Here is a 14,947-nt window from a genome sequence, read left to right on the forward strand (position 1 = left end):
GTATCGACCTAAAAGGAGAGTATGTTGAAAAATAAAACCGACTTTGGCCAAAAAAACGTCTCCGTGTTTCATTTTTCAGGGACTTATCAGATTGCCTAGTAAAAATGTGCTTCCAGTATTCTTGGAGTACAGTACAATGACGGATGCTACATTTTTTCGACAAATTCGAGAGTTTCATTGTTTGAATGTGTGATACTTCGAAACATTTAGAAGCATTTCTTTTCCTTTATATGGGCTCTGTTGATCACCTAAATCTAATGAAAACTCCATAAAATTTCAGTATCCTACGCTTCATTGAACATGATTTTTCTCAGAATATTCAAACAATGCGCAGAAAAGCCGCAATTTTAGAAATTCAATTAAATTCAGGAATGAATTTAGTAATTAACATTTAGCAATTCGAGTATTGGATCTCGTTTATACGGCTTTGAATTTATCCTTAGACGAAGCCTTGTATAAAAGGGAAGAAACTATAGAGTAATTAGAAGTAAAAGATGCATCGTGATGCGCAGAAAAATGGTGGAAGAGTTCTATATCGTGGACATTGCTTGTCCAATGAACTGGAAATTGCAGGCAACATATACAACTCAATTACATAAGTATAGTGAGTTAAGGTATAAAGAAAATACAATATGGAGGGACGTTGAACGTGCATCTATTCACACTATTGTGATTTCGGTTACACACAATGTTCACGCAAGATAAACTGCAGGTCTTAAACGTTTAGAAGTCAGAAGGATACAAGCAGCAGTTTAGGAAGTTGTTTTAATAAAAAGATATCGCATCGTGAGCAAATTCCTAGAACATTAGGAAGTTGAAAACTAAAATCCTATTGACTGAAATATAGAAGCTCTAAAAAAGCATCCAAAGGCAATTAATTTTATCTGCAACGATCTTGTCCGCCGTGAAAGGACAACTGTGGTGAAGGACGAACTCCATAATACACCATAGACCTAATTTTGTGCCAACTACAAACTCATCGCAAGATATATTAAACATCGTCTTAAATTCATTAACCTCTTTAACTCATCAAGCACTTAACTTATTCTGTGGCTGATGACTAAAAACCCGGGATCACTAGTGATTTATTATTAAAAGAAAGAATCCAGCATTTCAGAAAGACTGCCACGGCAGCACATGAATTTCCTACCTCATCGTGATGAGCAATTGTGCATTATTTGGTTGTTTTTCTATAATTTTGAGTATACGAAGATTTACAATTATAACATCTTGCGATGCAATTGCCCATAACTGAAGGTTTCATGGATTCTACTGCTGTTGATATGGTTCTAGATCAAACATGCGATTGATGTAGGTTCTATCTGGAGATGGAAGGATCCTTTATCGGCTTCAAAAAATCGAAAACAAAATTATTGCATAAAATGTTAGTTTAACAGCTCAAGAATGTAAATTCAAAGTTGTTATAGCAATAAAAGCCAATATCCTTCATCCCTTCTTGCACATTGTTTAATCCTGTCGACGCTACATGCCCCGCCGTCTGATGACATTCACCGCGAACCATGAAGAAAATCAAGGTTAATGTTTTCCCTCTGACTGAGCGGTGGCGTTTGGAACTAATAACTGCCGTTAGCTGGACGGTACGGTAAAGGCATATCTTAACGCTTACTTTTCTGTGGTGTAATAGGCTCATAACATGTTGATTTCGAATAAACAGAATTTATTTAAATTCTAAAAATACGGCAAACATTTTCCAACTCATAATTTAAATTTTGCGAATTTAAATAAACTCAAAAGAATAAAGCTCTGCAAGAGAATAGTTCACAAATTAAAAATAAATGATTTTTCATTGTTTTATTTCAAAAGCCCTACACCGTTTAATTCTGCGTACCAAAACTCTACATGAAATATTCTAAAACTGTTTCTCTCTCGAACGTATGTCCCCGTTTTTAGACCCCTTGAAACGAAAAATCAAGGTTTAGCGATGGCGTCTGTCTGTCTGTCCTTAAGAAAATGCGATCAATTTTGAAAAAAACGAAAATGCTATCCAAAAATCGAATATTACTTTTTTACGCCAAACGGCGACAGATACGTGAAAAAGTTCAAGAGAAGAATTGTGGCTTTTAACAATACCTATAATTTTTCCCTCAATCAATTTTTAATAAATAATGATATTTTGGTTTTATGTTTCGAAAATACAATTTAAAAAGTAGAAAATTCAAATTTTTAGCCAAACGACGCGAAATATGAGAAGAATTCTCAAAAGTAATTATAGCTTTTGAAGAATCCTATAATATTTTTCATAACTATTTTTTGATACAGAAAATCGAAAATTCAAATTTTTAATGAAGTGGCATGATGCGGAAAAAAATGCAAAAAGGAATTGCAGCTTTAAGAAAATTATTCAAATTGTATTTAATCATTTTATGAATGGAGTTGTTATTTTTCTTTCATTTATCGAAAATATTATGAAAAAAATCGAAAATTTTGATTTTGAGACAAACAACGCGAAATAAGGGGAAATTTTTGGAGGAATTTCAGCGTTTAAAAGTACCAAAACATCTACGGAACTCCTCGTTTTCAATTTATTTTTTGAACTTTATTTGCAAAAATTAAAAAGTTCCATATTATGCCAAAAGACGAGAGATAAGTGAAAAATATAAAAGAAGACTTTTAGGAGTTTGTGCTTTATTCATAAAAAATCATTTGAAAACAAAAATATTATTTTCAGAATAACAATGCGAGATAGAAAAGAATGTCTGAAGAAAGGATTGCAGTTTTTTTGTAAGGTAATTCACAAAAAAAAATATACGTTTAAAAATAACTATCAAAAATCAAGCGCGTAGCGCGAGTGTAACAAGGAGACTGTGCACCTCAAATCATACAGATCTTTGAACAATTTAATCTTTAACTATAAACACTTTATTCAGTAGAAAATTCAGAATATGAAGATTATACAAATAATGCGATCCAAAAGAGATGCTTTGGATAAAGTTGCATGCAAACATTCCAAGTGCAAGAAATAGGTAACCGAGCGAGAAGCGTAATGTTTCAATATGTCCAAACGAGAAGCGCTGGGTAATCCATTATAGAACGCGAACCGGAAGATCCGAAAGATGCGCGAGCCAGGCATGCTCAATCTTGCCAGCGACTAATAATAATTATTATTATCTAAAAGGGTTTATGACTGATTCTTGTACAATTTTCTACTCCTGTTCTAAATTACTTAAAAGTGTTTTGTTATCCACTGATTTATGTGTAAATTCGTTTTTGACACAAAAATACGTTAAAATAGGTTAATACATTAAAGCATTATTTGACATACAGCTCAAAACAGTAAAAAAATCATATATGACTTGAGAAACAATCTTATTATAATTGAGCGAACCTTGGGCCAAATATAATCGAACATAGATGTCAGCATTTGGGTAGCAGTAACAGGTGCCGCATCTTTGAAGCCAATTCCCTCCCGTCCTAAATTTGAAGAACCAGGATGAAAGCAATGCCTCTTTTGTTGAACTACTTTTTCGCCAATTAAACCCACGCTGGCTAAAGCATATTTAACTGGCGTGAAAAGTGGCTTAGGCTCTCGTACATTTTTCTTCTTTTGTGCATGATCCAGTGCATTACCATTGCAACACTGAAAATAACCCAGACATTCAAAATATTATGTTAATGTTTTTCTCTGAATACTTTATATATCTTAAAATCAAGATATAAGGACTAGGCAATGAAACGGGAGTAAATCAACATATTATGAAAATTTAGTTTAGTATTTATTAATTGAAACGAAACAAAATGTGTTTTTGGGACGCACAGAAATTCACGAAATTCAAGTAATTCGTGGATTTTTCGGAAATCAAGAAATTGGTGAAATTCAAGGAATGTATGGAGTTCGTGGAATTGAAGGAATGTATGGAGTTCCTGCAATTCAAGGAATGTATGGATTCAGTGATCGTGAAAAAATGCCGTACGGCGCCCTAAGAAGTTTCACTTGAAAAAAAAATTCAAAACTTTCTTCTATCAATTGTTACTTCTAAGTCAAAATCACCGGGAATAATTTATTTTATATTAGTTCTTAATCTTTAATTTGCGAAGTACATTTAAGTAAATATCCAAATATTCTAACAAATATTAGATTGAAAAGCGTTACAAAATTATTAAGTAGTATTCGTGATTACAATTCCGAGTAACCCAATTTTACATGTACGTTGTACAATGTGCAATGTACGAACATGTTACTTATACATTTATGAAATATACAAATGTGTGTAAATAAATTAGAAACCTTTGGGATTCTCTTCAAAAACTTTTTACTACAAATCATACATATTTCATAAAAATTACCTCTAACTTACATACTTTTATTCTAATTATATATATATACCGTTTTCTTCTGAGTTTGTTTATTACACCGCTTAATTTTAATGAATGATTCGTTTGCATAAAACAGTTCTGGAAAGTTTATTTTCTTGAAAAATTGCATATCCTTTGACCTAAATATAATAGCACAATGACGAAAAAAATGTGAAAATTTTTATGCCAATATTTTTCAAACGGATCAACAGTTTTTGTTCGTCAATTACAGTTCTACTGCGCTTGATCAAAGTTGACTGATAAACTAAATAGGTACAAGTTTCTTTGCACGCGTGCACGCCAACGCGTGTGTGTGATAGTGTATATGGAAAATCTCAGTTCCATTTCCCAGATATGCCAGGCCAGCTCATGAGTTCTCTAAGAATTTTTTCCAAATTTTTTGTAATATTTTTGTAATTAGGGTAAATAGTGATATTACCGCCATCTTATGTAAAACTTAAAAATAATAATTTATATGTGTATTATCTGGAATCAAAAATGAATTCCTATCAAATGACATATTTCTAACGTTTCCAGACAGTGCCCATTAGTATAATTATACTTTTCCAAACTCATGTTAGATTTATTTTAAAATAATTAATTTAAATTCAGTTAATGACACTCCATATTTCATGAACGACAACGAATTTTGAAAGTTATTCGGAAAAATTATGATGTAGTTTAGTTACTTTTTAGTTATGGTTATGTTCAGTGGCTCGTTGCACGACTGTCAACATTATTCTAAGGTGTAGGTGATTGATTTCTGAGGTTCGAAAATCAAAAACTAATTAAGTAGATACTGAATATTAAAGATTTACAGAAAGTGATTTCCTAGGAACAAACAAAATAAACAGCAATCATAAGAACGTGGATATCAATAACAATAATAATACGTATAATTGCCTGAAAACTTCCTTCTGCTGGATCTCGTTTAGTGATACATACATATGCCGTACACTATTTTGAAGGTACGATAAGAATATTACAAATATATAAGTGCGTTTCGCTAGCACCTCCACAACGGAATTTAAATATTTCCTTTATGTCATAATTTTGGGCTTCTTTTAAGCAACGATGCCGATTTTTGGGCTCTTTTAGTTTTTTCAATAAACCGACTTTTGGGTGGGGGTGCTGGCCGCCAGAACCTTCACTACAGACTCAAAAACTGCAAAAATTAATTTTGAAAAAACAAACCCTATCTTCTAAAAACTATTCTTAAAACAAAATATGCACTCAAATTAAATATAAGCATATCAGAATTTTTTGGCTCTTCTTTGGCACCAGTTCCAATTTTCGGGTTCTCTTACTTTTCTAAAAAAAATCAAACTTTTTGGTTAAATTTACCTGGACGAAACCATCATATCAGAAATAACATCTTTAATGATTTGAAATTATTGAACTACATAAAAGACTATGAATGATAGCGTCATATAGGCCACTTAGAAAAAGAATCCTCGGTCCTCCGTAGCTTAGCGGTAGAGCGTCTTACCGGAAATCAGTCTATGCTGTGTTTGAATCCCGCCGAAGCTGGAGGATCTTTTTTTCTCAGACTGTGTAATATTTATTATTACATAAATTTGTAATATTATTATTACAAACTGACAAATATATTGAAAAAGTTTTAACACCTTTAATTATTAAATCTACCTAGTTGAAACCATAAAATCAGAAATTAAGTCTTTAATGATTTGAAATTATTGGTCTACATACAATGCGATGATTCATAGCGTCATGTAGGCCTCTGAGAAAAAGGATTCTTGGTCCTTAGTAGCTTAGCAGTGGAGCATCTGACCGGAAATCAGTCTAAGCGGTGTTCGAATCACGCCACAGCTAGAGGATATTTTTTTTCCAGATTGTGTAATATTTATTAATACATAAATTTGTAATACAGTGAAACTGTGAGACTGGGCCGGGTATGGGGCTGGAGGAGGTGGGAATTACCCACATAGATTGCTGTTTCAGAGAAAACATTTTTGTTTGTTCACGCCTGAGCGACCGCCCCTCACCCCGCACGGCTCCGTATACTCCTACTTGCGGAGCGGCGTCAGTTCTCGGAAGGACTATATCAGGGGGCCCCATGTCTAGGGTTCACTGTATTATTGGTACAAACCGACTAGTGTATCGGTAAAAATTATAACACCTTTAATTATTAAAATTACCCAGTGGAAACCATAACATCAGAAATTAGAAATAGTTACTAAATACAGCTTTCCAATTCTCTGGCAGATATCTCCTCTCTCACAGTAATATTCCACAACCGCAAGGAACAATCCTGCCAAATTTAACGAAACCAGTATCACTTGTCTTCAATTAAAACCGCCAAACAAATTTTAATTACAAAGAATCACCCAAGAAAACTTTCCAAGACTCTATTTAACATATCTATCTCCTATCACATTTAATGAAACAAGTCACACCTTCCACCAGTCAAAACGGTAAAAAATATTTCAAATTAAAAATAATTACCACATGCAGCTTTCCAAGTCTCTAGTAGATATATCCATTCTCATAGCAATATCCCATAACCCCTAGGAACTACACCCATCATATTTGACGAACCAAGTCACAGCTTCCTTCATCTAAAACCAACCAAAAACTATCAAATTAAAAATAATCACACAAGACAACTTGTTGACACTCTAGTTGATATATTTATTCCCACAGTAATATTTCGCAACCGTGAAGAGCTATCCCTATAATATTGAAAGAATCCAGTCTCAGTTGTATTCGACCAGAACCGCAAAAAAATGTAAAATTAAATAGAATCACATAAGGCAACTTTCCAATTCTCAATTCAATATATCTACCCTCACAGTAATATTCTACAGCCACTAGGGGTCGCAGAATATTACTGTGGTTGTAGATATATCAACTAGAGAAATTGAGAGTTGTGTGCGATAATTATTTTTAATTAAAATTGTTTTTCGCAATTTTGGTTGAAGGCAGCTGAATCTTTGTCAATTAAATGTAGGTAGTTCCTAGGAATCGTGGAATATTACTGTGCAGATAGGTATATCAACTAAAGACCTGAAAAATGTCTGGGGTTATTCTTTTGATTAAAAACTTTTTTTGTGGTTTTAGTTGAAGGCAGCTGAAACTGGATTCGTTAAATATGATAAGGGTAGTTCCTAGCGGTTGTGGAATTTTACTGTGTAGATAAATATATCATCTAGAGTCCTGAAAAGTTGTATGGAGTGATTATTTTGAATTAACTTTTTTTTTGCTGTTTTAACTGAAGACAGCTGAGACTGGATTCGTTTATTAATTTCTTTAATAATCATACGCAGGGTGGAAACTTAACCAGGAACCCGGGAAAGATCGGGAAAAGACCGGGAATTTAATTAAAATCCCAAGAATTTATTTCCGTTTTGTTAAAAATTATTTTCAACTGAAAATTTGAATGTCCATTTTTGGTTGATAATTAATTTTTTCTTGTTCAAAATTCAACAATTGGGGTAAAAATTGGTCTCTGTCAATTGAAAATTTAAATTCAACTATTTCGTTGAGAATCTACATATTTGATCAAAAATAGATTTTTTTAAAATTAAAAGATCTTTTTCTTTGCAAGTTAATCTTCATGTTTAACCATTCTTTTCTATCTGCGTTTGAAGTTCAAGTATTACAGTTTAATGTTTATCATTTTAGTTAAAAATACATTTTTTAGATCGGAAGTAAAATTACTTGGCTCGTAGTTGGTACTTGGCTCTATTTTTCAACCAAATTGAAATAAATGCTCAATTTTTTAATTAAATGCCCGTTCCTTCCCGGTTTGCCGGTTACGTCTCTACCCTGCATATGATCATTAAAAAAATAAATAATAAATATTGATTGTTCATTCTAAAAGTGATAAAGTTTTGAAGGTTATGGAACTTGAGTACTTTACTACATTCACAAGTAATATAATAATGAACTGCAACTTTAATTATCATTATGAAAATGAATAATTTTGCTGGGCGAATTCTATATCTGTGAACTATATTTAATAAATTGTGCAAAGAGTTCAAAATAAAAAATTAATCTAAATAAATTATCAGCATAATTCAGTATTAAACAAACTTATTTATAATCATTTTTCGATTTTTTTAAATAATTAGTAATAGTATATTGAATTACAACTCAGCAAACCACGGCAGTTTGCAGAATAAGCCGTAGTGAGTCTCGTGGGTAAAGTTCGGAAAGGATAGGCAGGGGGGCAGGTCGCGGGGCGGAACCCCCGTGGGGGCCCAGGGGCAAAGTCCCTCACAAGGAAATATACAGCACACAATAATTTTGAATAACTATAACTGAAATTAAACATAACATCAAATGTGGGGCGTGAGCTTCATACCAGCCATAGTCTAGACACGTTTTCCATCTTAACATAATTGTTAGCGGTTGACGAAACATTCGCGGACTTTCGTGCAATTTAACGAGTTGCTGCATGTGTTCGGCCGGCGACTTCGGTAAAACTGTATTGTGCAGTTTACAAACATTAGTCATATAAACTGTGCGTACATCAAAAGAGAGCCAGGAGTGTCGTCACTTGGACCAAAAGCGAAAATACCCCCTCCGACAAACGAAAACTTCGCGTCCCCCAAAGACGCACAAAAAGATACGAAAACCGACCGTGTTTGCATAAAGTATTTTAAATTCATTTAAATTTCATTTTGAAGTACATTTCAAATGTGAATAAAACGTTTGAAAACAATTTACAACATGACGCACTGAAGTTATTATTTTTATTTGTATTTTATACTTCTACTATATATTTTATATACTTGGGAGAACTTTGCATATATTATTTCCTTCTGCTTAAAAATTTCTCAGAGCGTCGCTCACGAGACATTTCACTGCCTCAGCTGACGGGGTTTTCACCCACGTACAGTCAGCTGACGATTATTTTTATAAAAAATAACATGCTAATTATTATCTGATGAAGTTTTAAGCGGAAGGAAATCATTGCATTAATTTTTTTACATGTTTCCTTGACCAGCTGGCGAGGTTTCCACCTGGCAGACGGAAATGATCGACAAAAAATTGTCGCTGTCTCCCGGACTATGTCTACTAGAGATTTGGAAAGTTTGTCTAGGATGATTAATTTAAATTAAAATTTTTTGGCGGTTTCAGTTGAAGACAGCTGAGACTACATTTGTTAAATGTGACTATGGGAATAGACATATTAACTGTATTCTTGAGAAATTTCATGTGTAATTATTTTCAATTTGAAATATTTTTTACAGTTTTTAATGATGGTAGGTGAGGCTTTCATAAGTTGAGTATTTCATAGGTAACGTGGAATATTATTGTAGAAATAGATTTATTAAGTAAGGTGTTTGAAAGTTGTTTAGGGTAGTTATTTTTAATTTTAGATTGTTTTTTTAGGTTTTATGTGGTGGAGGGTGATGCTTGGTTCTTTAAATGTGATAGGAATAGTTCTCAAGTGTTGTTTAATTTTACTTTAGAGATGAGGATATGAAAAAGATTTTTGGAAAACTCTTTGCTGTAACTATTTTTACTTGGAATCATTACGGATTTTTTAGTTGAAGGCAGCTGAACAGGATTTGGTCAAACGTGTCAAGGGTGTTTTTTATTTGTTTTTTTTATTACTACTGTAGCAAAGTGGGTATAGTTTCAAGTTCCTCAAGGGTTTGTTTAATAACTACATTTTTAGTTAGGGGTAGCTGTTTGTCTTATGGGTTTTTTTGGACAATATAATTTGTTATTTCTAGTTAGCTCAAAACTAGCTCAGATCTACGGTGTATTTTTTCTCGTACTTATTCCATACCTGTTTCTTTAGAATTTTTTAAGGGTTAGGGTTGATTTTTGGAAATGATTTATGGGTGTTTTTGGGAGTCCAAAAATAGCACAATATTTTGGCGCTGTTGATTTTTTTTTATGTTTCAAATTTTCTGTAGTGAAGGTGCTGGCGGGCAGCTTCGCCAGCACAAACTTCCGTTATTTTTGTTGAAAAAAATAAAAGAGCCCAAAAGTCGGTATTGGTTTCCAATAAGAGCCCAAAAAACATCAAATCTGATATGCTTACATTTATTGTAAGTAAATATTTTATTCTAAGAGTAGTTTTTTGAAGATAGGGGTTGCTTTTTTAAAAATAATTTTTGCATTTGTAAAGAGCCAAAAAGCTCAACTTTCTGGAAATTTCTGGCATTTAGAAAATATTGATTCAAAAGAAATGAAGACAAAAAATATTAACCATAGTGATACGCATCTATTATGTAACAAATATTTCTAGATGTGAAAAAGTTAAATAATGTGCTATCTGTAAATACACGTATAACACAGTTATAAAGACCCCCGAATTCACAAGCTATTCTTCCCCCGGGGAAGTGTTGGAGCGAAGAAGCCATGGAGATATGGCTTGGGCCGGAGTCCAGTTTTATATTACGTTAAAAGTAAATTTAATCATTCTTACCGACGATTCTTATAAAGATACGATACATAGACTTATTGTTCAACGAATTACATTTATATTTGCCAAAAGTTACAGAAGATTTGCTGTAAACCGTTGAAATACGGATCATAACTTAAATTTCAGACAATTTACTAAAAGTAGTTATTCACATATTATCTTTAAGCAGCTTTCTAAAACTTGTATAAACTCTTCCAAAAGTTGCACAGCAGATAGAAAACTACCACTTTTATACCTACACCTTTTCATTTTTTGAAGATCCTGCTTTAATTGACTTTTTTTCATTTGAAGTATCTTTAATCCTAAAGAATTGACTCTAGATAGATCCTCTGAATCGAGATTGTCTCTAAACATCTTTTGCATCCACTGATTTTTCTGCACTGATGTAGTACAAATAAAAAGTACATTTTTAGCAGAGTAATTTAATCCTTGCGAACTGAAGGACATATTATCATCCAAATTATGTACCCTGAGAAAATTGTACACAGTCCGTGAAATGTTGATACACTTTTTTATGTCTGAGAGATCAAATTTAATCTCATCTAGCGGATTTTGAGGGATTACAAAACCATATTCCATGTACAGTTCAAGATTATTATGCGCTCCATAATTGATAAAAACTTGGGAGCCTCGCTTGTAAGATGTCAGAGATTTGATTTGATAAAATTCGGATTCCTTTTTCTTAATCAAAGCAGCCACAGCAACAGTTCTACAAGTATGATTAAAAAGATCCAGAAAAGGTGCAAGAGCTAGATTATCGCCTTTTATATTAATTCTTATATTCTCTGTGCCATCTAGATAAACAGCTCTCGTATTGACAGTATAATATCCCCACGTGAAGTCACTGAATGTTATTATTTTATCAAAACTTAAGGTACAATGAGGGCAAACAAATTCACGACTCCTTAAAATTGTTAGTGTTTCCATTAGCGAAAGATAACTAACTTTACACTTTCTTGAAAGTAGGCTTAACTGGCTTGTTACAAATTCAGGCAAAATTGTTTTTTCAGTTTTAGAACAGAATTCTGGATTAGAATAAGATACAGGTAAAGAATCAAGATAGGGTTTCCAGTTGGAAGCTTCTTTCAAATGTTTTTCGTAAAGAAGAAAGGTTGCGAGTACGCATTGGGCATCGTAAATTTTATCTGATAGAAAGATTCGACTAATATAGCTCTCTGAGACTGTTAATGTCGTAATGAGCAATCGTTTTGGTAATTCTAATAGAACATCTTTAACTGCAATGTCTTTTAATGCCATTAAACCACGACCGGTTTCCGGGAAGATGTGAGGCTCCAAATCCAATGTTGGCACCCAATTCTGATCAAGCAACCACAGCTTTAGAGCGTCTGAAGCCGCGGTACTCTGCGTATGCTGTTTCTGAAAAGGCGGTACCTTCCTGTGTCGCCGTTTCCTCCTGGTCCGACCCATTTCAAGTAGTGGATTTTAAATCTGCAGAAGTAAGTGAAATGCTCATAAAATAATCTGGCAAAAAATGTAAGCTTTTGCTAAACATCCGATTTTCGATATTTTTTGATTTAATTTATTTTTATCTCACAAATCAATGAATAGTTATAGGATGAAGACATTAATAGTGAGCTGCTTGAGGTCAGAAAAATATGCAAAACTGTATAACTAGATATCCAAATGCCGTTACGGGAGCAGCCCATGTACCGGCACATGTTAAAATTGACTGGCTTGATGGTAGCAGCACATGAGTACCTGAATATACGCGCTGTTGTCGACTATGATCGGCACGAAATCCGGTAGACACGAGTGGACAACTTGCTAGTAGATTTCAGGGTAAAAACAATATCTATTGATATTTTACTAAACGCTATTCAAATTAATATTGTAATTTCGTCTTCTTCATTTTTCAAAGCACAATAAATTGAAAAGAAAATTCAGAGTTCCAACACTGAACACTCGCAATATATGGTACATGACACAGAAACCATCTCCTTCTTTAAAGTAGACAACTTGACAGTTAATGCTCATCCAAGATTAAATAGCGTATTCAATTTCTTTTAAATCCAATGGAATATATGCGAATTTTTTACATTCTTTCAAATTTTTAGAAATTTATTTAAATGTCTTGAATTTTCTCAGATCTACTTAATGAACGAAGGATTTATGACCTATTCTTTATATTAGAGGAGACTATAATAATAGAGTAGATATAAAAAGAAATACATGTGATACTTTTAAATTATGCGTGAATAAGTGTGCTTTCGCCTATAACTTATCCACCAGAAGCTATTGCCTATTCCGAAATCGAGAGATGTTACTAAGAAAACCTAGAGATTGATTCTTAAAAACATTCAAAGCAACTAATATTCATTTTCATCGACAGTTATTGTAATGGAACTAGTTTAAATGAAAAGTGATGTCTTCTCACAATGTTATTTCCTATTCAGATAAATTAACTATAAATTATATGAAAAATTTATACATTTGTTGTGACCTACTCTAGCATAGTTTCCCCTACCTTTTCTATCAAAAGTCCTTAATAAAGCTTATTAGATACCTAATCACCTTCAAGAGCATTCAACAAAGAAATTTATAATATAAAGTTCTATTCTTGTTTCTTTATAACGTTTCACCTTGCGGTTTACACGATCTCCGTTTTTTACAATTTTACCAGCTCCATATTTTATATTGAGTTTTTTATGACAAGACAATTTTTTAGCATCAGTTTTTTGAGGCAACAACTCGTCAAGCGCTCGATATCGCGTAGAAGTACTGTTCACTCGTGAAAATCCACTGATAAAAAGTAGCCGAAACGTAAAACAAAATCTACTTTCGTATTCACCTTAGCGCTGCCGAAAAATTCTCATCGAACTTTTTCATTCGACAATTATTACTCAAGGTAAACAATAAGAACTTTGATAATCTTCCGATTAAAAACCTATGTTTTATAAAACACAAATCGCGATTATTTAGGTCTTTGTTGATAAAAATGCTTGAAATCTGTATGGCGTATTCTTAATATATAAGCGATGACTGCGATCAACGCACTTCGTTTAAAAAAGTAATATGTTTATTGCTTTTTAATAACAAATTAATTTGAAAATAAATAAACATATTACGTTTCTAAACGAAGTGCGTTGATTGTAGTTTTAGTATGATTTCAGTATAATCGTTTCAGTATGAAAAACTATTTTTAGATGTTTTAGGTTAAATAAAAGATAATTTCAGCATATTGAGATGACAGTTTGAATCTTGGTCGTCTATAAGCATTACAAAGTGCAGCTACCATCCTTACAAAGTCACCAATATACGAAATTTGAGTATTGGGAAAAACTTGAGTGAGGAGTTTCCTTTTTTTCAGTAGGCCACTCATAGCCTCCAAGTCAATACCCATAATGACTCTGGGGGCACTAATAGGTTTGGAGCCCCTCCATCTCACCATCAAGGCCTTGGCTGCAAAGGCGGCCTACAGATTAAATATGGTAAACGATAGCAGTATCTCGACAGTAGTGCGGATACCAATCAACATCGCGAGGAGGCCGACCCTGAGCATGATCAAGGACAAAATGTCCACTCGTCGCTACCTCTTTGACAAGAAGTACCGAGTTAGCCTATCCACGAAAGAGGAATGGGTTAACGGTGAGGCACATCTGCCCAGTAATGGAGACAACTGGTTTACAGATGGATTCAGAAACAATGAGAACGCTGGAGCCAGTGTATATCGTAGCAGGAATGGAATAAGTTTCACAATTTCGTTGGGGTCCTACGCCACAGTTCTACAATCTGAGATTATGCCCATGCGCCTCTAAGGCAAAGGAGTATTGCAATAAAAGAAACATTCGTATCTGCTTAGAGCGCAGGGCTGCTATAATGGCTCTGAATGGAACACCGGCCACGTCGCTACTAGTATGGGTGTTCTTTGAGGCAATTAGATATCGGACAGGCTAGCAAAGCTAGCAGCAAACGAAAATTTAACAGGACCAGAGCTAGTTGTAGGCATTTCTAGAAGGTTAGTCACTAAAGATATTAAAAGTTGGCTGACCGAGGAACATCAGAATGAGTAGGGTTTGGTCTCTTGCTGCAGACAAACTGAAACACGCTTAGGTGCAAAGCTACTAGGCAGTCTGATAAGTCCCTGAAAAATGAAACACGGAGAAGTTTTTTTTGGCCAAAGTCGGTTTTATTTTTCAACATACTCTCCTTTTAGGTCGATACAGCGAGTCCAACGATTTTATAACTTTTTGATACCGTCCGAAAAGT

At 33.6% G+C, this 14,947-nt stretch overlaps 2 protein-coding genes across 5 annotated transcripts in view; both read right to left on the reverse strand.

The window, feature by feature from the left end:
* Positions 1-14,947, reverse strand: part of LOC117179408 (ATP-binding cassette sub-family B member 7, mitochondrial) — a 332,187-nt gene that overhangs the window by 264,918 nt on the left and 52,322 nt on the right. For both annotated transcript variants that reach the window (XR_004467918.1, XM_033371167.1), the window contains exon 2: positions 3,347-3,598. Coding sequence is in view for 1 of the 2 variants with exons in the window: in XM_033371167.1 (XP_033227058.1) it covers positions 3,347-3,598 (252 nt within the window). In the remaining variant the exon portion in view is untranslated. The remainder of the gene's footprint in view (positions 1-3,346; positions 3,599-14,947) is intronic.
* LOC117179409 (SET domain-containing protein 4) overlaps positions 9,667-14,947 on the reverse strand; it is a 106,771-nt gene continuing 101,490 nt past the window's right edge. For all 3 annotated transcript variants that reach the window (XM_033371168.1, XM_033371169.1, XM_033371170.1), the window contains one exon: positions 9,667-12,169. In XM_033371168.1, the coding sequence (XP_033227059.1) occupies positions 10,865-12,148 (1,284 nt within the window). In that variant the 5' untranslated portion in view covers positions 12,149-12,169 and the 3' untranslated portion in view covers positions 9,667-10,864. The remainder of the gene's footprint in view (positions 12,170-14,947) is intronic.

The sequence above is a fragment of the Belonocnema kinseyi genome, chromosome 9, assembly GCF_010883055.1.
Source record: "Belonocnema kinseyi isolate 2016_QV_RU_SX_M_011 chromosome 9, B_treatae_v1, whole genome shotgun sequence".
In the NCBI taxonomy this organism is placed as follows: domain Eukaryota; kingdom Metazoa; phylum Arthropoda; class Insecta; order Hymenoptera; family Cynipidae; genus Belonocnema; species Belonocnema kinseyi.